This window comes from Pleurodeles waltl, chromosome 6, assembly GCF_031143425.1.
Source record: "Pleurodeles waltl isolate 20211129_DDA chromosome 6, aPleWal1.hap1.20221129, whole genome shotgun sequence".
In the NCBI taxonomy this organism is placed as follows: Eukaryota; Metazoa; Chordata; class Amphibia; order Caudata; family Salamandridae; genus Pleurodeles; species Pleurodeles waltl.
Genome location: NC_090445.1, coordinates 1,510,121,124 through 1,510,146,407, shown reverse-complemented (window position 1 = coordinate 1,510,146,407; position 25,284 = coordinate 1,510,121,124). Strand labels below are relative to the sequence as shown.

Below are 25,284 nucleotides of genomic sequence, written 5' to 3'. Positions count from 1 at the left end.
CTGGCGCAATGGGAGTATTCAATATGTGAGGAATCCACAGGTAGTTGTATCCATCAGAACATGAGAGTACTCCCCAGAATGTGGAGGGCAGTCAGAGACAACTGATATGACTGATGCCGTACCCAACGTTGAGCGGTGCAGAGAAGGCAAATCCTCAACGCTGATGTCGACTTCAGACCGGAAAAGAGATGCAAGGCCGATCAGCGCCACCAGCAGAGTCTCCAGAGTTGGCTGATAAGATACTGGCACTGAAAGTGTGAAGCCCGAAGGGCTGTGCACTGGCGCCGTAACACCTTCGTCAAATGAAGCCAGAGGTCGAACTGAAGCCGAGGGCGAGCATGCTAGCGTGGACACAGTCAAGAACTCTTGTACCTCCTTGGGGCCTAAAGACGCTCCAGGAGAAGGTGGTTTCCCAAAAACGGCGCGAAGAGGATTGTAGAATTCAAGTATCTAGGACATAACCACCCGGCCTCAGGAAAGGGAGGGAAACACGGGGCAGACTCAGTCCTCAACTCCTCAGCTGGGGAATAGTGAGAGGCTGAACGTGGTAAACGTTGTAACTTTCGTGACTTCGACCACTTACATCGGGACTTACCTTGTGACCGATGGAGAAGGGTGTCTACAAGGATGACAGGACCCACAACCGGACTTCGGTATGAGAAAGTGACCATGACCAACGTGAAGACTGGGATAGCACCGCTAGAAGCTTCACACGGCACTCCCACAGAGCCTTCAGCCGAAGACACCAAGAGAAGTCACACTCTTTGGCGTTGTGGTGTTCTCCCAGGCATCACAAACCAACAGAGTGGGGGTCCGCAGATAACATTTGTCAACCACAGGACCCAAAGGGCTTAAAGCCTAAGGACGTGGACAGTAAAAGCACACTGTTCCATCAACAAAAACGTTGAAGTAGGCCAAATAGGCCTAACCAACCATAACCGGATCCAAGTTACAAGCGCAGAAAAGAAGGAACTGATGTTGGCGAAGGGGTTATATGGACTCCGCTGACGTCACATCTGGTGGATGACACAGATGCGGAGTCGCGCGATGCACTCTACCGACCTGCAGATATGCTATAGGAAAAAGGTTTCTGTATCAAGGCTTGTGCTTCGTGAAGATTCTAAAGTAAAGAATCTGCGGCTAGATGTCTCTAACAGATACGTACACTTTCTCATTGATAACAGCTACTGCTGGCCCTCTGAAGATATGTGCGAAAGAGATTGAAACCAAGGACTTCCTAAGTTCCAGGCTTACACTTTTAAAGCTATAACTTACGTCATATCCAGAAGGCGGTGACCAGGACAGTCTGACGGTTTTTTTTTGTCCGGCTTCAACTGAGCCTTTCAGTGGGTCAATGGTAAACCCTTTTGGTTCCAAGGCTGCTACTCCTTCCCAGGAAAACTCTACTGCCTGTGGACAAAAAAAACAACAAATAAATATTCTATGGCAAGGACTGGCCTTTATCATACCACTCTAACCACCCTCATCTGGATGAAGCCACCATTCTTGAACTCATAATCACTCTCAAAACACATGAAATGCTTTCCTAGGCCTGAAAACTTGACACAACCTTCAGACAATTTTTTATTTTTATTGATTTCATCAGAATCACCCTACAAAACCACTCTATCTCTCATTGGAGACTCAAAAGATTGAAAGGACTGCTTTCTGAAGGTTTCTGTATATGGCTTTTTTCAGAGTACACACTAATTGGAGTTATGAGAGTTAGTGGACCCATCAGACTTATTAGTTGTGGTGTCTCAGACAGATATTTTGACCACTTAAAGCTACCAAAATCTCTACGAGAATGGCATGGAAACACTGATTCCTCCATGTTATTCCCCACAATAATACAGCTCTTGTTATTTCTCAACCTCCTTAATTTTCGGCATCCCCAGTAACAGTAATACTGAGACCATGAAATAAAGAGGATTATTTCATCCCACTCATGAAGGCCTAAGCCGCTCAATAGGCTCAAAACATTGTTGAGTGCTTTTAGGAAGGCCTAAAGTTAGCTACATGTCAAGCCATTAAAGGGGCAGAATAACCAGAATTGATAAATATAGGTAGTTTTTAAAAATAAATGTTTAACACATTTACATTTGTCACTCTGCCCTCTTTCCTGTGGAATTTGTTGTCCAAACCCATCATAACTTTCATCAGAGGCATCTCTAGAGGACCTGTCAGAAACTGGAGCCATCAATGAACCGTGCTGTCAAAAGGCACATCCAGTCCAAGGTTTTTTCATTTGCATTTTCAAAAGTTTGGTACTCCAACCACCAAGTTATTCAATATGGAGGACTGCCACTACTGTCATAAAAAACAGTTGCACTGCATCAAATGGTCGGGCGTGAGGGATTGCATTTTATCATCTGTAATGGTTATATAGCAAAGTGGGATCATGGTCTAGCTGCAGGTATCTCTGCATACCGTCAGATCACTTACTCCGAATGAGTCAGAACCATTTCAATGTTCCACCCTTTTGATGTTACTTGTGTTTGGATAGGAATGTACCCTGCATTGTATAGGGACATGTATCCCTGCACTGAGTGACCCAACTGCAAGTTACATGACGTTTTGCTAGCCCAGTTAGTACACCAATCAGCGTTGAAGTCTAGTCCTGTCCATGAAAGCCAAGGTTCAAAACCTGTTCTGTGCCCCGGAGTGGTGCACCAATCATCCACTCTCTTAGTATGCTGGACTACTGTAAATGTCTTGGGTTGTTTAAATAAAGTGCTGGTGGCAATGTACTGATTTGTAAGGATTAATAATCCTGTACAGACGTTTTTGTAGGTTTTGTAAGGCAGCAATGCTGGATAATTGTAGTTTTCCAGATAAGTAACTTTTCTTCTCCAACACTGGATCTTTTATAGATTCATATTTGCCCAGCCTCCTTCCTATTCATGAGGCTAGTTATAACTTCTTATACAACCCAAGAACGGTTGATGCCTTTTTTCAGAGCGCTGGAACTCTGGGCCACTTCACCTGGATGGCTGGACCTCAGATCATAAAATTAGGTGGGCGGGCTATTTGTACTGTATGACTAATTTCAATGTTTGTTGCTATACTACAGTACTGCTCTGTTAACATTACAAACTGGCCATTCCGAGCTTGACATTGAGGAATTCACATTTTTGAATTAACATTAGCAAAGCAGTGAATTAAATTCGCCAACTGTAGAGTTGGAAATGTGGCTTTCCCTAAAGTAATAGGTAGCACCTCCTGCTGCAGTGCCATTTCAGCTTTCGCCTGGACAGCCACACAGTAATGCTGGGCAAAGGTGTGGATCCAAGACAAGGGTGTCACTTTGTAAATTTCCAGTAAGAGCACTCCAGTGAACAATGCAGTTGTGGCAGCCATTTGTCTCACAGAATGGGTCCCTGCTCTTTATCTGAAAGGGTTCCCACCTTCAGCGAGGCAGAAAGGGACACATACGGTGATCCAGCAAGCTATACCTTGCTTCGATAAAAGCCGAGTATTGTTAGACCTTCCATACCGTACAAATAGTTTGTCAGTTTTGTGACATTCTTTTGTGGCAGAAAAACTGAAATTTAAACTGTTGAAGGTTTAAAGAGTGAAGAGAACCACTTGCAGCCATAAATGTTTGTGGAAAAAAGTTGGTAAATGAATCTTTTCAATTAAATTAAATGGTACCTAGATTTTAACTTAGGATTAGTTAACAGTCACTGAGTTCTTGTCAAATTTTCAACAGCTTAGATTTTCACAAAAAGCTTGTATTTTGTACATTTCTTGTCAATTTTATCACTAATAAGAAAGCTGTCTTGCATGCCAGCATCTATAGAGATGAATTGTGTATAGCCTCGAAAAGGTTCTTTGATAAGTGCTCCACGCATCGTGTTGAGCTCCCAAAATGGCAGTGGTCGAGTTCCTTGATAACTATGAACAAAAAGGGTGTGGTGGAAGTTCTGAGGTAAATCGATATATAGTGGCCAGATCAAAGACTATCTCAAGCCAGGCTTTGCCAATAATGTAGGCAGGGTAGTATCTCAAATAGACCTATCAAAAGGTTAATATTCTGAGACAAAGCCCAAATTTTAAAATGTTTCCTTTTTGAAGAGTATGTTTTCACAGTGGAAGTCGCTCGAGCAACCTTTAGGATCTTTTAAAGTCTGGTGGAAGGTTTAGGGAGCCGAACTCTAGGTCCGCAGCAGCCTGGCGGTCAAGTTGAGAGTGGGTGTGTTCTGATGTAATTCCTCACCTTGATTCTTGAAGAGAATTAGAGGTCCAAATTTCATTTAACTGTTGTTGCTATTGATAGACTCCATAGCTCCATGTACCAACACAACCTTAACCACACTGGTGTGATTAATAATCACTTTTTTTTTTACCTTCCACAGAACCCTAGGATCTAGAGGTGTCCTGGAAATAGAGTCCACAAATATCCCTAACCACAGACTCGAAAACACTTCCACTTGGATCCTGAGAAACCTACATCTATTTGCATAACTTGGGTATTTTTGAGTTACCTGGTGTAGTAAAGAAATTCAGAGGAGGTGTGCCATCTAGGAAAGAAGTAATGGAGTCTCTGGCCTGAACTTGGAAGGTGAAAAACCTCGCTATACAGAATTTCTGACACTGTTAGGAATTTTTAGATTATTAAGAATGCCATTTGGAATGATTAGAGCTGTGTCAGTTTCCAAAGGGTCATAGAATATTTTTAAGATGTTCGGGAAATAATTGGGTGAACAAATACCAGAATGAGAGTAGTTCTTTACATATTACAAAGAAGTGGTTTAACCTTGAAGGCCAAGAAATGTTCTTTTGCCAAATGCGAGATTAAATATTTGAGACATCTTTTCACTCTAGAAGGTGAAAAACCCAAAGAGTTTGGTATACAGTATAGCATATTTGAGGAGCCCAATAACACTGGGAGAACTTATGTTTTTCTTCTAAGGATTGGAGGAATTCTACAGTAGATGCATTGGGAATGTTTCTAGCAAATCAGCCATTATGAAAATATAACTTTCAAAAAATTAGGTTTTTGATTGAGATGAGTTATGAATTGCAAATTTTGTATATGAAGAAGGAATTAAAATATGCTCTACGTCCACATGCATTCAATAACAATAGTTTCTCCACCATTAGGACAGTTGTTAGTGACAAGGGATTAAGAGTCATACTTATGCAAGACAGCAGTTCAATAGCATTTGACAGAGAGCTCTAAAAGAGAATGAAGTCAAGTTTTCAGATACAGAACAAGAGTCTCTCTGAGGTTCACAGTCCATTATATAGGTAAAACTGTTTTATGGGGAAGAAAATTGTGTCTGGAAACAGATAGCAGTCCTTTTGGGGAAATGTTTTAACATGAAAGGAATGGACAATGTATCATTTAGGATTTCTAAATGGATATTTTCTCTCTCATAGTAATATTTTGAAGATTTATATCTACCAGGTATCACAAATGTGATGTCAGGCTGTCTATGTATGTATGAAATGCAGAAGTATGATGTTTTGCTTAATGTGAAAAAGTAGATCAAGGGCGGCTGACTTAAAAAATGTCTGACAGAGCATCGGGCGTGGCCAACCAACACGGCCGACCGGGTGTGATCTCCAGAGGCTCCGCTCGAGTCCCTTACAGAGAGATTGAGCAAGGTGTCACAATGTGAGCCAGAAACCTGATGTGCACCTTGGAAGGTGCAAGGAAAACAAGGTACCTCAACTACAGGCGCAAACTTAGAAGAACCCACCAAAATCAAGCCCTCCATCGCCGAAGCGCGACTAATCAACATGTTGGCAGGCGCAAAACACTGATCCGGGCACCGCCGTGTTCGGAACGGCCCGAAGCACTCATCAAGGTTTGAAACCAGAGGGAAGCTGCCGCGATCCTCGATACAGGAGCAGGGCGTCTAGAGATGGGCCAGGCGAAGCTACAGATTGGGGCGGACTGAGGCAGGCCCAGAATCTGAAGAGGTTGAGGTATGGAGATGAAGAGAGGTGGCCAAGTGAGCACTGGGGAGAAGTGAACACTCCGACCCACCTGAACAGCAGCGCGACTTAAGGCTTAGCGGCGACTCAGGGAGAGAGGATAGATGCCTTCAGCACCGACTGCCTGACCCTAAAATGGCGCCCACCAAACGATACACAGGGCGAAGCAAAAAGTGACTGGAGTGGCTGACTGAAACACAACATAACCCCCTCGCCAGATAGGTGCCAAAGATCACACAACAGTGACAGAGCGGCAAAGAGCACTACTGGAATGGGCACACTACCAAAATTGAGGACCGACAATCGACTATACCGCATGACACCCTGGGTCAACCAGGTGTGACACAAAGAAACAAATAGGGGGAACGTCCAAGTGGCCCCTACCAAAGGTGGCGGTATGAGGGTTACTGATTTGGGAGCAGCATTTATGTCCCGCAGGAAGCCACAATCCAGCAGGGTCTCTAACTACTTTATGCCTGCCGGGCAAAGGTTGGACGGACCCAAGCAAGCAGAAAACATGGCACTGACAAAGGAAGACCTCCTGATATCGCTCCGCGACTTCAAGTCTGAACTACACGAAGAACTGACAGCAGATTTCAAGTCTACGCTTGAATCATTCAAACTGGACATTAACTCCCGCCTAACCTCTCTTCAATCCGATGTGGAGTGGGGAGCCGCGCCCTGGACCTTGAGATGAAGGTCAAGAGATGAAACAACAAACAGCTCCTATAGAAAGCGATCTCACCCAAATGAAGACACAAGTGCATCTAACTCTCCTTAAATGCGAAGATTTAGAAAACCAGTCACTTAGAGAAAACATCAGAGTGTAGCGGCTGGAAGAAGGCTGCAAAGGCTAAGATCTTGAAGCATTTGTGGTGGGCCTCTTCTCTACCATCCTAGGCGACAAACACCCAGAGGTCCAACTGGAGCAAGTGCACAAGGTAGGGGTCTGCTCCGCGAACAAAGGGAGGAGATCCAGAGACATCCTGGCGAAGGTGAGCTTCTTCAAGGTGAAGGAACTGATTCTCCAGCAGGGGAGAACGCGAGACACCATCTCCTTTCAAGGTGCAGAATGCGTATTGTATCAGGATGTGGCACCAGCGACGTTAGCCCGTGGACTGCAATTCCGAACAATCTGAGAAGCTTTGAGGGCTAGAAATATCAGGTACAGATGGACATACCCCTTCGGCATTGCCTTTGATATTGATAGCAAACCACACCACCTTACAGACATTGAGGAAGCTTCGGCCCTCTTGGACCTGAAGGAGAAGAGTACTAAAGAAACTGAAGGTCACTCGGATGGACCACAACAGTGGGGAGGAGACGGCCACCTCCACAGACTCTTGGAAGCAAAAGAGAAAGGGGAAAAGGAGCCAAAGGAACAAAGGTCCACAATCAGTGTGACAAGTGGGAACGGACGAAGTGAGACACTTGAATTCGTAGATCTACTCCGACATGAGGTTGGAGACTCAATGAGCGTTTTTGAAAGAGGCTTGGGAGAGTCCCGAGACTTTAGCTACTGTCAGGCTTTGCGAGCCAAAAGAAGTTAATAAGTAAACAGATGACACTTACAAGGTTTCAATTGGCAGTCTCTGCGAGGGACAAGGTGGCTGAGCATTCACTCTCCACCACGACAACCTTACGATCGGTAGACATGAAGCAACGACATGTCTACTCGTTAACAGTTACAATGTTGTTGTATATTTCTTTATCATTCTTTGTTTGGAGCATGCATGAGCGGGTATACACAGGATTATGGGATACGGAGTGAGGAAGGGAAGAAGTGGGCCATCGGGTACTCACTATGACGGGCAATGAAAACCTTAGCACAAACTCTTAGAAAAGCAGGATGCTTGAATTCCTATAGTGGAATGTTAAGGGATTGAACTCCCCCAACAAAAGGTCACAATTCTGGAAATATTTTGAGGATCATCATTTTGATATAATAGCCCTACAGGAAACCCATCTCAGAAGGAGCGAAGGATACCGGCTGCATCACAAACACTATACACATGTGTATGCAGCCTCAGCACCCAAGAAACAGTGTGGGGTGGCTTTGATGTTCCATAATTCCACTCACTTTCAGTGGTAGAGTACAAAACAGGACCAAGAGGGCAGATATTTAGTAACCAAAGATAGTATCAGAGGGAAAGTCTGTACGGTAGCCACTGTGTATACACCCAACAGTGGACAAACTCAATTCCTCTTAGCCTTTCTCTGTTGCATAACTACACAGAAGGAGATATCTGCCTGCTGGGCAATTTAAACCTGATATGGGACAGCTACCAGGACACGACCCACCCGCACAGAACCCAAATGAGCATCTTTGTGAAATCCGTCAAGGCGACCCTAAAGAGGCTAGGTCTTTTCGATGCGTGGCGAGCGCTCCACCCCACGGTAAAAAACTACACATTTTTCTCTCACTCACATAGATCATATTCGAGAATTGATCATATATTCCTTAGCCAACCCCTACAACAATCGCTCAGATCGGCGACGGTATGCCCAATTATCATCTCAAACCATGTCCCGCTGGGGATTGGAGTTGATTGGCCCACAACACGTTCTAGATTCTGTAGATGGTATTTCCCTAACATCTTAACCAGAGACCAAATATTTTGAGACGAAATACAGAAAGCCACCAAGGACTACTTTCAGCATAATATCCCCACCGACACATCACACCTCACCACTTGGGATTCATTCAAAGCAGTTATACGGGGTAAATGCATCTTGTTAGCTACCTCCCTACACCAACTAAAGGCTAAGGAACAACAAGACTTGGAAAATGAAGTGATGGTAGCAAAACAGGCACACAAACTTTCCCCTATTTGGCTCTCACAGAAGAAGATAACGTCATTAAAAGGTAAATTGCAATCCATATACACAAACCGAGCAGCAATCTTGCTGCTACGCCCTAAGAAAACTTCCTATGAAAAGTGGAACAAAATAGGCCTGATGCTAGCACGACAATTACGCACCAAACAGGCAAGAGACTATTTAGCCCAAATACAGGACGAGACCAGTGAGCATCATGCAGAGAAGGAAAAAGCCCGAGCCTTTCGGGACTTTTACACCCGACTATACACGTTGGAACAACCTGAAGCCCTAGCACAAGGCGCTTACCTACAACACATGACCCTCTCACAGATATCCCAAGAAACCAATGACATCCTAATAGCTATGTATAGACGGGAGGAGGTACAGACAGCCATTGACTCAATAACCTCTAAACAAATTACCGGGTCCAGATGGGTTTAGAACATTTTGCGCAGAGCTGACACCACATCTCACGGAGCCGGAGTTTCCTCAAAAAGACAAGGATAGACTACTAATGTGATAGGCTTTAAGCCTGTATACACTTTAGTTATCATAACATAGCTATTATAATAAAATACACCGGGGACTCCCATCTAGAAGACAGGGAATGTTTCAAGAATGTGAGTCTTTGAAAGTTCAAATAGTGGAGTAAGCAATGGTCCCCTCTCTTCCTCTCCTGGTTGGGACGTATTATTGGCATTAAGATGATGTTCTTCCCAAGATATTATATCTATTCCAGGGCCTACCCATCAATGTCCCCAAAGATCTCTTTATGGAAGCCTGTATGTAAGGAAATGCCTTCCTTGGCATGGTTACCCCCTGGTGTTTTGCCTTTTGTTGATGCCAGTTATGATTTAAAGGGTGCTGGGACCCTGCTAACCAGGCCCCAGCACCAGTGTTCTTTCCCTAAACTGAACCTTTGTTCCCACAATTGGCACATTCCTGGCACACAGATAAGTCCCTTGTAAATTGTACCCCTGGTACCAAGGGCCCTTTTGCCAGGGAAGGTCTCTAAGGGTTGCAGCATATCTTATGCTACCCTGGGGACCCCTCACTCAGCACATGCACACTGCCTCACATCTTGTGTGTGCTGGTGGGGAGAAAATGACTAGGTCGACATGGCACTCCGCTCAGAGTGCCATGCCCACCTCATACTGCCTGTGGCATAAGTAAGTCACCCTCTACCAAGCCTTACAGCCCTAAGGCAGGGTGTACTATACCACAGGTGAGGGCATATGTGCATGAGCACTATGCCCCTACAGTGTCTAAGCAAACCTTAGACATTGTAAGTGCAGGGTAGCCATAAAGAGTATATGGTCTGGGAGTTTGTCAAACACGAACTCGACAGTTCCATAATGGCTACACTGAAATCTGGGAAGTTTGGTATCAAACTTCTCAGCACATTAAATGCACACTGATGCCAGTGTGGGATTTATTGTAAAATACACCCAGAGGGCATCTTAGAGATGCCCCCTGAATACCAGTCCGACTCCTAGTGCTAGGCTGACCAGTTTCTGCTAGCCTGCCACAACTAGACAAGTTTCTGGCCACATGGGGGGAGTGCCTTTGTCACTCTGTGGCCAGGAAAGGAATAGTTTCTTACCTGTAACTCAGTTCTCTCGTAGGGGTATTTCCATGATAGTCATAAGCACTGAATAGTTCCGCACGCCTGCGGGGACCCCGGAGCACTGTTCTAAAGTGTATTCTTAAGTATAGATGTTTGCCTTTCTTGAAAAAGTCCTGTAAAGTCACTTAAGAATATCAAGCCTAGATGAAAAGCTACAAAGGCCAAATTGTTCATTCTTTTGGTTGAAAAAAAAGAAACTGTAGTACAGATATACCTTTAAAACATATTTATTCTAGAAATGTAGTAAAAACATGTTTTCCAACCTTATTTACAACTTCAAAATGAGAATGAAACAATGCAGGGCAGTGTAGCCCATAGGCTGCCATTATACAGAATGTAAATAGAGCTGTGCCTTTAAGAAAAGAAAGTCTTCCTGTATCCCATCATGCACAGCAAAAGGCAGTTGCCTCAGTTCTTTTTGTAGGCTTGTAATATGACATGAAGAAATCCGAATATCTCTTTCATTAACAATATCATTATTATTATAGTTATCATCATGTCAACTCCACCGGGGAGGAGGGAGGGTTGCTTATGACTATCATGGAAATACCCCTACAAGAGAACTGGAGTTACAGGTAAGAAACTATTCCTTCTCTCGTAGGGGATTTCCATGTATAGTCATAAGCACTGAATAGATTAGCAAGCCCATCCCAATGACTGCGGTGGAGTAGACAGAACAATAAAGAAACAATAAATCATGCAAAGAGATTCTTAAGAGAGGCCTGTCCAACCTGAGCATCTGTCTTAGCATCTGAATCAAGGCAGTAATGCTTAGTAAAGGTGTGGACAGATCTCCAGATATCCGCTTTGCATATTTCTGCTAAAGGAATGTTTCTCATCAAAGCAGCAGTCGCTGCCTTCCTCCTAGTAGAATGGGCTTTTGGCCTGCCATCGAGGGATTTATTTGCTAACTGATAACAGAATACGATACATGAGACAATCCACCTGGATAAGGATTGTTTGGAGGTGGCTAGACCTGTTCTAACTGGGCCATAGTTAATAAACAGCTGTTGTGATTTGCGTAAAGATTTTGTTCTATCCAAGTAAACTTTTAAAACCCTTTTTACATCGAGAGAATGTAGGGTTCTCTCAGCAGGAGTAGATGGATTTTGGAAGAAAGTCGGTAAGGAGATGGTCTGGTTTACATGAAAGTCTGAAATTACTTTAGGTAGAAACTTAGGATGTGTTCTCATTACTACTTTTAAGGAATGAAAAACCATATAAGGTTCCTGAGCACAAAGGGCCTGGATCTCACTGACCCTGCGAGCTGAAGTGATTGCAACCAGAAAAGCAGTTTTCTAGGTAAGATGCTGGAGGGATGCTTTGTGTATTGGTTCTAAAGGGTGCAGCATCAGACGTGAAAGGACTACATTAAGCTCCCATGGAGGAGATGGCCATCTAATGGGAGGAAAAACCTTTTTTAAACTTTCTAGGAAATCTTTTATGATTGGAATTTTAAAGAAGGAAGATTGGGATGTATGTACCCCTAGTCAGTAAGAGGTCCTTCCTGTGGAAACCACCAAGTGACAGAGTGGTAAGGCAATTGCAAGAGCTTATCCCAACGCTGCACCACCAATGTAGGAAGCTGGCCTGGTTGTGGTAGGTACTTACACGGTATACCAAGTCCAGGTATCCCCTCTTAATGTAGTGTAGGCAGTGTCTAGAAGCCAGGCTCTCTAGAGGTAGCTGTGGATAAGCAGCCAAGCCTTATCTAGGAGACATGCAAAGCTCATGCAATACCACTGTAGTCAAAAAGTACTTACACACATGAAAGAAAACCCTCAGTGTTACAAAAATAAGGGTATTTTATTTCAGTGACACAATTACCAAAAGGTACTAGAGAGGCAACCCTCCAATAGGAGGTAAGTAACACACTAGCTATGTACACTAGTAATCAGAAATAGGCATACACAGCAATAGAAACAGTGACCCTATGGAGAGCCCAAACCATATACTAAAAAAATGGAATGCGAATGTAGGATGTTCACCTAGGTAATTGGAATGTGTAGAGGGAACCTGGGGGAACTAGGAAACCCCAAAGGTAAGTACCACAGTGCCATCCAGCAACCAGGAAGAAAGAAGTAAGCTACTGGATTTTCTCCAAACCACCCAAAAGAAAGGAAAAGAAGAAAATGCAACACCCAGACAAGACTGCAAGAAACCATGGGTGGATGCCTGAAGAAGAAGACGTGTGGAAGAAGGGAACCAAGTCCAAAAGTCACAGAAGAGTCCAGTGGGGGCAGGAGCCACTACCCACCCAACTGTGGTTGCAGGAGTTAGTCGACGGTAGGACGAAGACGGTCAGGAAAGCAGCCCTGGAGCAGCTGAAGAGCTCCTGGAGGATGCAGCCGATGTACCATGCCGGATGGATGATTGCAGTCGGTCAGTGGTGTGGAAAAGCCACCAACAAGCCTTGGCAAAGACAGAAGTTGAGGTGGAACAGAAGTGGATTTGCCGGGGACCAGCAAGGTCCCGGGGGACTCAACCCACAGGGTGAGTCCTAGGGAGACCCTCAGAAAGGCAGAAAGTCCACAGAAGAAGAGGCAGATCCCACAGGAGACCCATTGGAAGAGGAACCAGGAGTCGCAGAGGAGCACACGCAGCACAATTGGAGATGGGTCCCACGTCGCACGAGAAGCACGCAGAGGGCTGTGCATCGAAGGAAGGAGTGCTGGGGGCTGTGGCTACACGGAGCCTGAAGATCCCTTGGGGGAGATGCCAGCAAGCCTTGGTAGCTGCAAAAGACGCGGTGCATGGGTGTACTGTCCAGCGTAAGAAGGCGAGGGCTTACCTCCACCAAAGTTGGATAGCTGGCAGAGAGGACCAAGAGGACTATTTCAGGCCACCACAGTTATGCAGGATCCATGCAGCTCAGGACGAGAGTAGAACCACACAGCCGGTCATTTCCAAGAGAGATTCCTTCTTCCTTCTCGTGCGGACTGAAGACTTGCCACCCTCAGAGGATGCACAGCCAGGGAAATGTTGCAGAAGCTGAAAGGAGCCATGGAAACAATGTTGCAAGCAGAGTCTTCGTCGTGGGTGGAGATTGTCGGTTCCTGGAGGGTCCAGTCACAGTTCCATTCGCTAGAAGTTGAAGTGGAGGTTGCAGAGGAATCCTGTCTTGCAAACCGAATCTCAGGTCCCACCCAAGAGAGAGACCTTAAATAACCCTGACAGAGGGATTTGTCACCTAGCCAGGTGACCTCCTATCAGGAGGGGGCTCTGACATCATCTGCCTGACCTGGCCACTCAGATGCTCCCAGAGGTCTCTGCCGACCTTGGATTCAAAATGGCAGAACACAGGGACCCTCTGGAGGAGATCTGGGCACCACCCCTGGGGTGGTCACTCCCCTTTTCATTGTCCAGTTTCGTGACAGAGCAGGGAATGGAGGTCCCTGAACCGGTGTAGACTGGTTTATGCATGGAGGGCACCAAATGTGCAATTCAAAGCCTACCAGTGGCTTTTGAAGGCTAACCCTCCCAAGCATGTAACACATATTTCCAAAGGAAGGGGGTGTTACCCCCCTCTTCCAAAGGAAATCCTTTGTTCTGCCTTCCTGGGCTTGAGCTGTTCAAGAAGCATGAGGGAAGAAACCTATCTGAGGGGTGGCAGCAACAAGTGCTGCCCAGAAAACTCCAGAAGGCTGGTATGAGCAATGCTGGGGGTCCTCTAAGGAGCCCCCAGAGTACATGAAATCATACTTCCAATACTGACAACAGTATTGAGGTCTGATTCCGTCATGTTTGATATCAAACATGCCTACCTTCGGAGTTTCCATTATTTAGCTGGACATAGGTAGTGACCTGTGCCCAGTACAAGCATATAATGGCGTCTCCGCACTCACGAAGTCCAGGAAAATGGAACTGGAGTTCGTGGGGGCACCTCTGCTAGTGCAGGGGTGCCCTCACACACAGGTACTTGCACCCTGCCCTCTGGTCTAAGAGGGCCTGCCATAGGGGTGACTTACAGTGACCTGGTGCAGTGACCTGTAGTGAAAAGTGTGCATGCCCATGTGTCGACAGCAGGATCGTCGTCGATGGTGGTGTTGTTGATAACAATGGTCTCGTTGACAGTGGTACCATCGACGATGGTTTCGTCAACGGGAGTGTCAGCAACGATAGTCTCACTGACAGTGGTGTCATCAACGGTGGCATCATCGTCATAGTCTTTGGTGACGAGGAAATCTTTGGAGACAGGACTGGCACATTGACAGCTGAAGTCGTCGTCGTCCATGTTCTCGTCAACAAGATAGTGGTAACCATTTCCATAGTGGTCTCCAACAACGTCATTGATGGGGAAGATCTCATCGAGGGTGGCCTTACCTGGATCTTTGATCCCATCTTTGACAGTTCTGCAAAGGTATGCGGACTGCCTGGAGACTTAATAGTTGGTGTGGTAAGCTCAAGGGATTCTGTTTCTGAAGAGAATGTTGGCAGTTTCTTCTGTTATTGAATATCTTTTAGAGACTCATGATGAGAGCCCTTTCGGACTTTCCTCAGAGGTCCCCTGGTTGTGGGACCGTTCTCTCTTGTGAGATTTAGCAGAGATGTCACTTTTCTCACCTGCACCTGCATCTTTTTGTGACTTGACCTTCTAGAGCCACAAAAGAAGTCTCGCCTCACTGTCTTTCAGTGTTTTCTATGAAAAAGTGTGACATACCTTGCAATCCTTGACTTTGTCCTTATGATAAGGGCAATAAAAGCAGCCTTTATGAGGGTCATCTGCATGGAATCTCTTTTTCCCTCAAGATTTGCAGACCTAAAGAGACCTTTCTTAGAAATATCAGACATCGTAATGCTTCTCAGAAGCTGATATGAAGAAAACTCAGCTCAGGAAGACTCCAATGCACACGACATGCTGTTGAATGATGTAAATAAGCTGTGAAAGTGAATGTACTTTAGCATTTGTTAGACTTGTCATCCTTGACGTGGTCTACCCTAACTTTTTGCCTCTGTTCCCCAGGTTGTTGACGTGTGCTGTTTTTGATACTCTGGGCACTTTACCACTGCTATCTAGTGCTAAAGTGCAAGTGCTCCTATGTAAAATGTATATGTAATTGTCTTTCCTGACTGGCATATTTGATTTACTAGTAAGTCCCTAGTACAGTGCCCAAGGGGTGCACAGGTCCTCTAACTCAAATGCTACTAGTGGGCCTGCAGCACTGATTCTGTCACCAACATAAGTAGCCCTGTAAACATGTCTCAGACCTGCCACTGCAGTGTCTGTGTGTGCAGTCTTGCACTGTCAATTCGACTTGGCAAGTGTGCCCACTTGCCAGGCCTAAACCTTCCCTTGGTATACATGTAAGGCACCCCTAAGGTAAGCCCTAGGTAGCTCCATGGGCAGGGTGCAGTGTATGTTAAAGGTGGGACATGTACGTATGCGATTTACATATCCTCACTGTGAAATACTGCCAAATTCGTTTTTTACTGTTGCAAAACCATAGGTTAACATGGGGGCTGCCTTTAAATGTTATTAAAGCACAGTTCCCATTGGGAGCAGATAGAAATCTGGAGTTTAGTGTCTGTCTCCAAACTCAAAATTTTAAAATACATCTATAAGTGAAGTTGGTTTTCAGGTTGTGTGTTTGAAAATGTCCCTTTTAGGAAGTAGGCATTTTCTTGCTTAAACCATTCTGTGAATCTGTCTGTTTGTGGATTCCTTGTCTGGGTCATTTTGACAGTTGGGCTGTTTGCACCTTTCCCTAGACAGTGACACAAAGGGAGCTGGGGATGTAGCCTGCATATCTTGATGAGCTATCTGTGCTGGGAGGGAGGGGAGGAGTGGTCACTCACACCTGAAAGGGCTGTGCCTGCCCTCACACAATGCAGTCTCCAAGCCCATGTTGTGTGTCTGGGGCCCAGCCTGGGTCAGGCAGGATCTTACAAACAAGAAGTTTGCCTATTCCAAAGGCAGAAAGGGGTATAAGTAGTGGACCCAAAACCTCTGAAAATTAGATCACTTCTGGAATCAAGAGGAACCTCTGCCAAGGAGAAGAGTTGAAAAGCTGAGAAGTGCTGCCCCTGCCTGTGACTGTGCTTTGTTGTGCTATCCTGCAGTTGCTGCTTCTGCCTGTGAAAGGGGACAAAGACTGGACTTTTTAGTGAATTCCTGCTTGAAAAGAATCTCCAACGGCTTGAACTGAGCTTGCTTCCTGTTGCTGAAGTCTCAGGGCCATCAAAGACTTCCAGCATCTGGACTCTCTGCTGTGACTCCTGCCTGCCAAGTGGTGCTCTATCCAGTACCTGGGCCCTTGAAAGGTGAAGCTGGCAGACACAAACTGAAAATCCAAGCACAGAACACCGGGAAACGCAGGAAACTTTTTGATGCATCTTCCGCAATGCTGCTGATAAATGATGCGCCGCCAGCTTCGCAGCTGAAAACGCGCCACCTGCATCACAGCAGGGGGATGTACACAATGCGGCTGGAGAAACGACACTCAACACCCACTTACGGAGGCTGATACTGACGCAAACCCCTCGCAGCGCGGTTTTCGAACACCGTGAGATTGGATTTTCCATGCATTGTCTTTGGTCGTCCAAGTCAACCTGACAGTGCGCGGATCCAAGGTGCCCCGTCCGGAAATCAACGTATCGCTCTCTTCCGAGGGAGAAAAACTACACATTGCCAACACAACCAGGGAAGGAAACAACGCACGGCCTCACTTGCGAGTGAGGAATCACGCATTGCTACCCTTTTCCGCTTGCCTATGTGGCTTTATTTGTGACGCTAACCAGGAACTTTGTGTAACAACATCATTCTCACTGTTTTCTAAGGATTAAGGGCCTGATTCTAACTTTGGAGGACGGTGTTAAACCGTCCCAAAAGTGGCGGATATACCACCTACCGTATTACGAGTTCCATAGGATATAATGGACTCGTAATACGGTAGGTGGTATATCCGCCACTTTTGGGACGGTTTAACACCGTCCTCCAAAGTTAGAATCAGGCCCTAAGACTCTTATTCTTTTGAAAATTCATATCTTGACTTGTACATGTTGGAGTTTTGGTCTTGTTTTATTTAGATAAATATTACCTATTTTTCTAAATTGGTGTGGTGTCCATTTTGTAATGTTTTCACTGTATTACTGTGTGTGTTGGTACAAATACTTTACACATTGCTTCTGTTAAGCCTGCCTGCTCGTGCCAAGCTACCAAGGGGATGAGTGGGGGGGGGGTTAACTGAGTGTGATTCTTGTTTACCCTGTCTAGAGTGACGGTCCTTGCTTGGACAGGGGGTAACCTGACTGCCAACCAAAGCCCCCATTTCTAACAGCATTGTTTTATATTTAAAGTTTCTCTATACTACTATTTGATTTATGTATTGAATTAGGTATGTGTGTGTGTGTGTGTGTATATATATATATGTATAAATATATATAGAGAGAGAGAGAGAGAAAGAGAGAAATATATATATTTGGTTGTGTGTACTTAGGGATCACACACATAGGCAGGAGTGTTCAGTGATTATTTCTATGGGAATTCCCTGAAAGAGAACAGGCTTTATGGTTTGGTAACTCGAAAATACTGAGTTTATAGACTTTGAAAAGATAGGGCGATGAGGTGGCAGTATTTGAACATATATCACTTGTTACTACTTTAACCCCATGAGCTAGTTTACTAGCTTCTCATAGTCCTAGAAACCAATAGGCATTGCAATTTCAGGTTACACCAATGCTGAAGTTTTCTAATTCTTAGGAGGACAACAGGATACTTTGAATGCAACCTAAATCCTAATGAAACACATGCATCTGTTAAATAAGCATTTACAAGGCTAAGCATCTACTTTCATCACCTTCTTTCCGCTCTGCTGGGTTGTCCTTATGCAGCCGACGTGCAGTTCCCTCACTGCGGGTCTGCGCTCCGTCTCTGTCTGGATGTACTGCAGGCTCAAGACTACAGGGTGCACCATCTCTTCAGGCTCTAAAAAGTAGGAAGGCTACAGCATTACTTTAATCATGGTAAAAACATTTTAGTACAATTTCAAAAAGGCATCCTTTTAATATGTTCTACATTACAAGAGGGGATGAACCTCCGAAGTACCTTGATGAGCTCACATAAGTGCAACATGTAAATCGCTTATTTATCTGCTCCTAAGTGGATACTTATGAGCAACCTGTTGTTACTGTGATGGTCTCCTCAATGGAACTCTGAATCTAACAGGAGTTAAACCTTCCTGCTATCTCCACTCCCAAACAGAATAGATGGTAGGTACCTCCGTCATCAGTAGGTAAGACAGTGAGGGACTCTACGGACACATCAATGGGATCTCCTCCCTCCAGGAACATGATGTGATTTCTGGAAGCACCTTTCAGACGGATCACATGGACTACTTCCTGCAAACAAAAGGAAAACACTGGTGAGCCCTCTGGTCACCTCTAATAACTACCTAATTAAAATGAACCATCTATAATGTATCATCTTATTTTATGCCATGGTCACCAACTCACTTCTACTGTACTGTCATCATCATATATTTCACAGCAAAGGAAATCCCCACCAATGGGGCATCAGCACACTTTACCAAGCAGCGATGGAACAAGCCAAAACTTGTTAGACACCTATGGTCTCTTTGGATATAATTCTCTCAGTGTAAGATGTAAGACCAACAATTTCAACAAATGACTTCTGAGAAGCCAACAGTGTAATTCCTTTTCTTCCCTCTGGCATACCAATCTTGTCTGTAAAAAATGTGGCCATGTCCATGCAATGTTTTGAAGACCTCCTTTGTTTAACTTGAAACAAACACAGAAAACTACCCAAAACCAATGCATATCATGCAGATTGGATATTATGGTATAACCAAATCGTCTCATCATCTGAGATGCAATTAATTGCACTACTTATCAGTTAACTGGACACAAAGTATTCTCTAGATACATAAACTTCAACATTCTAAAGGACCCAGATAGCCATTTGGTTTTATGCATATCAACTTATGCCTAATATAGATCAAACACAACCATTCCCACTCTAAAAAGCATGATGTTTACCTATCCTCTGACACAATAAGAATAAATAAATAGGGCTGTGCATTTATAAACTGAAACAGTTACTGATATACATTCAGGGAACTTTCTGACTGTCAGCCCCAAATCTATTTCAGACAGATTTCAGTAGCAGTTATGCAAGGCCACATTAGTTCCTTATTTAGGAGAGTAACCATGCATCTCTTGCATTAGGTCATACTAGCATTAAATATAAGAGGTTAGTCCCAAGGAAGACCTGGATTTCAAAGCCAGTTCTAGATTGATAGCTTCACAAGAGATTGACTGCTTGATGTCCAGTGAGTAAGTCCATAAAAGATATTTAATCTTTTTTTGAATGAGATTAACTGGAAATGTTCTTAACTGGTTCCCCTCACACACTAATCCCACAAAAATCAGTTTGTTCAAAAGGGCACTTCCGTATGGGTCCCAGGAAATTCTGATTACCTGGGGAGTTTCTCTATATTCCATCTTGCCATCTTCAACCGATACCGGGAATCCCTTTGGGCTCTACTCACAGATAAACACATCTAAATGTATCAATACACCAACAACACATAATTATGTTTGAAAGTCTTCTCTGCACCAGACATCCAGCACCTCAAACACTGCTTGCACCTCCCCCAGACCTGATTGTTCAGCACCAACCTGAAAGTTATCACCACCAAAATAGAACTTGTGCTATTCCCCAAGAAAAACAACTAGTGCAAACCTTGCTCAAAGGCATGCACCTGGATGGGTTTGAACTAGTTGAACTTTCGCTCAATGTCAAGTGACTCAAATTTACCTTGGACACTGATTTCACCATTATGTAAGACATTTCTCACAAAACCAATATGGGCTGGTACAGCTCTCTACTGAATAATGTGAAAAAAGATACCAAAGGCTAAAGAACTGTAGTTACAGGTACATTTTTCTTCGCTAGTATTGGATCTTCCGTAGCTTCATATGCTTGAAACAAAGTGACAAATAATGCACTGACATTGCACAAGGTGGTATAAATTAGCAAAGCTTGCCTCATTTAAAAAGATGCCGAAGAACTGCTTGTCTCACCAGTGCATCTCTGTCTGTTATTGCATCCAAGCAGTGCTGTGTAAAGGTGTGACAGATCCTGTACGTGGCTGCATGGCAAATATCTAAAAGACACTCCTGCATACAGTGCTGATGGAGCCACAAATGTACCATAACTGTCCCTGAAGGTAGTCACTATACGTCTGTGTGGAAGGTCTGGAAGTTCCTTGTTCCAGTAGTGGCTAATCTCTGTTTATATGTGACAATGCAACCATTAAATTATGTAATTTTCTGAAGTCCTTCATCATCTCCAGATTCAACATATGACAACTTCAGACAAAGTCAGAAGGGTTCTGGAAGAAAGTCTTCAGCATTTAGGCAGACGTCAGTCTGGACTCTGAGTGTAAAACAAGGGTTAGAAATACAAAGTAACATTGTTCTTGGCCAATGACAGATAGGGAACTTTAACTGTAAAGAACTGACCCTTTTAACGAAGGTAACAGCCAATAACAGAGCTGTTTTTCATGAAAGAATTTGAGGCTAGCCTTGTGAATCAGGTTGAAGGGGCTTCTCATTAACTGGGATAACAGCATCTTGAATTCCTATTTCATCTTAGTTTTCTCCTATTTCATCTTAGTTTTCTTGATAGAGAGAAAGCACCCAAAGAGATCTTTAAGAAATTCTTTAGGATCATAATGATATTTGGTGAGAGAGCAACACCTTAATATGGTAATGAGGTGGAATCCATGAATGCCTAAGCCCTGTATGAGTTAACTCCACAGGTAAAGGAATACTGATGAAGCTGCGCTGAAAAAGGGTGCTGTCCTTTTCTAGAATAACAAAAACAATACAATTTTTACATGGCTGCATACTTCTGTCTGCAGATAATGACTTGTACTGAACTCGAATGTCCTTAAAGTCCTCTGGGATGTTTAATTGTGTGAATTTATAGAATTCCGTAGCCAGACCAACAGGTTCAAAGATCCAAAGCACATGGAAAGAAGATTTCGCTGTACTGCAGTAGAATGAGTGGTATTTCAGCTAGGAGAAGAAGGAGGTACAAGGATCAACATTGTCTTGACAACACTGGTGTTAGAAATGGGGTCTCTAGTTGGCAGTGGTTTGCACCCTGTCCAAGTAGGAGCCCTCACTCTGCTTAGGCTAAGGAAGTCATGCAGCTAAAATAACCCATGCTCACCCACTTAGTAGCTTAGCACGAGGTCAGGCTTATCTCAGAGGGAATTTGTAAAGTATTTGTGTACACACACACACACCGCCCCCAAAGTACTCCACACTAGTTTAGAAAAATAGCCAATACTTATCTGAATCAAACAAGACCATAACATCAAAAATCCAATATACACACAAGCAAAGACACATTTTTAAAGATTCAATCTCAGAAAAGAGCTGAGAAACACAATAACTGGGGCTATCGTGACATCTTGATTGGTCGTTCCCAACAGTCTGACGCCACTCCTGAGGGAGTGCGGGCCGGTCATGAAGTTGCACAGACCCCAGGCACAGTACCTTTGAAATTGATGAGGAAACAAAGATGTTGCACAGAGTCAGGGGAGTGAGGTGCCGCTGGAGCCGTTGCGGTGTAGGTTCCTTACTGCTACTGGGGAGGTGAGGCATCGGTTCCTTACTGCGAAGCAGGGGAGGTAAGGCATTTGTTCCTTCCAGTTCCAGGGGAGGGGATGCAGTGTCAGTGGCGAAGCATAGGCTCCTTATAACCCGGCGGGGTAGATGAATGCAGTAGATCAAGACGTAAGGCTAAGACTTCGCAGTGTCGCGATCAAACCACGAGACCACAAGTGTTGCAGCAGGGTTGGATGTCACAAACGTCGGTGACATGGCACTCAGGACTCACACTGTGGCAGGACTTTAGAGGCTCTGCGGTGGCATCAGGCCAGTGGCATCGATCGCAGTCGTTGCACTCAGCAGGGACCAATGCTCTGGTGTAGGCAACAGCGTGGAGTTGGACATCAGCTCTGGATCCGTAGTCGCTCTGAAGTGGATTTAGTTGGTTTCTTCTTGGTTACAACAGAACTCACTCCTAAGGGCCCAGGAACTGGACTTGGCACCACTTGAATAGTCAGGATTCTCAGCAAGAGAGCTCAGGTGCTGGCAGATAAACTCTTTGATGTCCTTGAGACTTCTAACAGGAGGCAACCAAAGTTCATGCCCTTGAAGTACATTTGGAAGCTAGATGTAAAGAGCACAGCCCAGTCCTTTCACTAACAGGAGAGTAGCAGCAGGCCAGAAAAGCAAAACAGGCAGAGTGACAGTCCCTCCTACACCATTTAGCTCTTCTTTTTGGCAGAATGGCCTCAGTCCAGAAGGATTCTAAATTTATTTTCTCAGATGTCACTTCAAAGGAAAGTCTATTGACCCAGCCTTTTCTGCCCTGGCCCCAGACACAGTTGTAAGAAAGTACCCTCTTTTTGCCATGGTTACCCCCCACCTTTTGCCTGCTGTTAGTGTTTTTTGACTGTGTCAAGACCCTTCAAACCTGTCATGCAATAACCACGAAAGGTGCCAGGAAAGTAATCAGGATGCAGGTGAAGAAGGATCCTCAGTGGAGACAGTGTCGCCCTAGCTGGAGGAAGATTTGCCAAGGCGTGTTGCGCTTTTTGCAAGGAAGAGGTCGAGAACAGGAATCCAAGATGTCTGACGTTTAGGCAGACAGTTAAGTTGCAGTACTAGTGTTGCATTCAGTCTAGTTGCTAGGATACACGCCCAATGTTTGAGAGCTTCGCACTTCAACTGATATTTGACAGGAGTCAGGTGTTCAAAGAGAGAGCGCGTCGGTGAGGAAACATTTTTTGAGGAAATTTCGTCTTTGCAAGTATTTTGATAACGAAAGAAAACACGAGCTTCACAGTGAACGATAACCTGAGAAGCTGAAAGCAAATTCTGAAACAAACTTTTATTGAAGGTTCACGAAAATTCTGTGGTAAGAAAATAATTGACTATTCAAAGAATATTTAGAGAATATATAAACAACTCAAATAGTACAGCATGCCTGTTATAACCAACGGAACACAAGAAAAGCTGTACAGACAATAATTAAGCTTATTTACATTACGAAGAAGCTAATTAAAGACACAACTAAAAAGTCATTCCTATTTGCCTGAATTCAATATAATAAATAATAATGATATATATATATATATATATATATATATATATAAATATAGATATATAGATATATAGCAACATTCTTGAGTAAAGGAAAAGAAAAGTGTGCAGAGCAAAAAATACTCAGAAATTTCTCAGTTAAGAAGCGGACAATTCTAATTGAACTGAGAGAGTGTATTCTAAGAAACTTACTTTCATTTCAATAACAAACAGTAAGACAAACAGAGAGAGGCAAATTTCTGAGAGCTCAGGGTAAGTGATTATAACATTCCTTGTTATAGACGATTAGCTGTTAGTTAATTAGAAAGAATAGTAGTGTTTAATAGTGTGTCCCTACTTATTGTAACTATAATCTTTCAGGTGCCATTCACCAGTTAAGCCAAATGTGAGGTGGCAGTCTGAGCCTTGATGAAACATTGTCTCTGAGGCAGTATCTCTCAATCCATTCCCCTTTCCCCTTCCAGGATGCTCAATATGGAGATTAGTCTTGTTGCAAGTAGTTTGGATTGGGATAGAGGACCAATCTTCTGCTCCTGAGGAAATCAACTCCAGGTATCTGACAGATTGAAGTGCCCGCCCCAATTTACGGGGAAATCAGATTACCTCCTTAGCAGAATGGCAGAAGAAATAGATGTAAAAGCATTAGCCACCATAATAGAAGGGCTGCAAAAACAATTAAATAATACCACAGAAGAAACAGTCTAAATAAAACAGCGAATAAATGAGTTAGGAAACACTTCCAAGTCTAGTAACTCTGCATTTTCAGAGCTTCCTGGCCCCTCCACGTCCCCAGGCATATCTAATCAAGTAATTCATGCTGTTTCCCCTATCATTTCTCTAGCTCAACCAGAGCGTTTTGGTGAAGATCCAAATTAAGCGCAATTTATTTTAACCCAATGCTCATTGCATTTATATTGTCTTATCTGACAGGTGACGCAGCAGCATGGTCCATGCCAATTGTTTCTAGAAATGACCCAGTTCTGTATAATTTTCAAAACTTTAAAGAAGAGTTCTTAAAAATATTTGATCGCAGAACTGCAACCCAGGCCATAGATAATGAGCTATTGGAAATTAAGCAAGGCAATAAAGATTTAGTAGCTTATTTGGCCCATTTTAATAAACTAATAGTGGAAGCCAATTGGCCAGTGTCAAAGAGAGCTGCCATATTCTATTGTGGGTGGAGGGATGAGTTAAAAGACGCACTGGCACAAGTTCCAAATAGACCTACTGAGATTTCAGAATTAATTGATGTGGTGTTACAAATTGACCATCAACTAACGAAAAGAAGAGCAGAAAGAAGAGGAGAGAATCGGCCCCTTCCGCTAAGATTTGATAGAGTAAAGAGTCATCATATGAAAACAGGAGAAGGGATAACAGTGGAAGAACCAATGCAAATTAGTTCGATTCGAGGTCCGTTGTCTAAGGAAGAAAAGGAGACACAAAGAAAGAATCAACTGTGCCTATAACTGTGGTGCATCTGGACATTTTGTTAAAGAATGCTGCAAGAAGCCTAAAATTGGGCTGTCGGGAAAAGAACAGCTTCATCAGTAGGGGGAGTTGCCCTGATGAAAGCAGAATCTAAGACAACTCCCTCGGAGCAGCGATTGGCAAATACTTTACAGTCAGCAGCACCACATTTGATACAAACTGTGTCGGTCAAGACTTCTGAGAAAGAAATTCAAGGAATATCAGTTATGATTGATTACGGAGCTACTGGCAATTTTTGTGACATCAAATATGCTCAAAAGATG

At 44.0% G+C, this 25,284-nt stretch overlaps 1 protein-coding gene across 2 annotated transcripts in view; it reads right to left on the bottom strand.

Annotated features, from left to right (window-relative positions):
- Positions 1–25,284, bottom strand: part of CFAP74 (cilia and flagella associated protein 74) — a 978,701-nt gene that overhangs the window by 10,261 nt on the left and 943,156 nt on the right. For both annotated transcript variants that reach the window (XM_069241006.1, XM_069241005.1), the window contains exons 37-39: positions 18,610–18,730; positions 18,190–18,317; positions 1,276–1,410 (exon numbers count right to left, since the gene is read on the bottom strand). In XM_069241006.1, the coding sequence (XP_069097107.1) occupies positions 1,276–1,410; positions 18,190–18,317; positions 18,610–18,730 (384 nt within the window). The remainder of the gene's footprint in view (positions 1–1,275; positions 1,411–18,189; positions 18,318–18,609; positions 18,731–25,284) is intronic.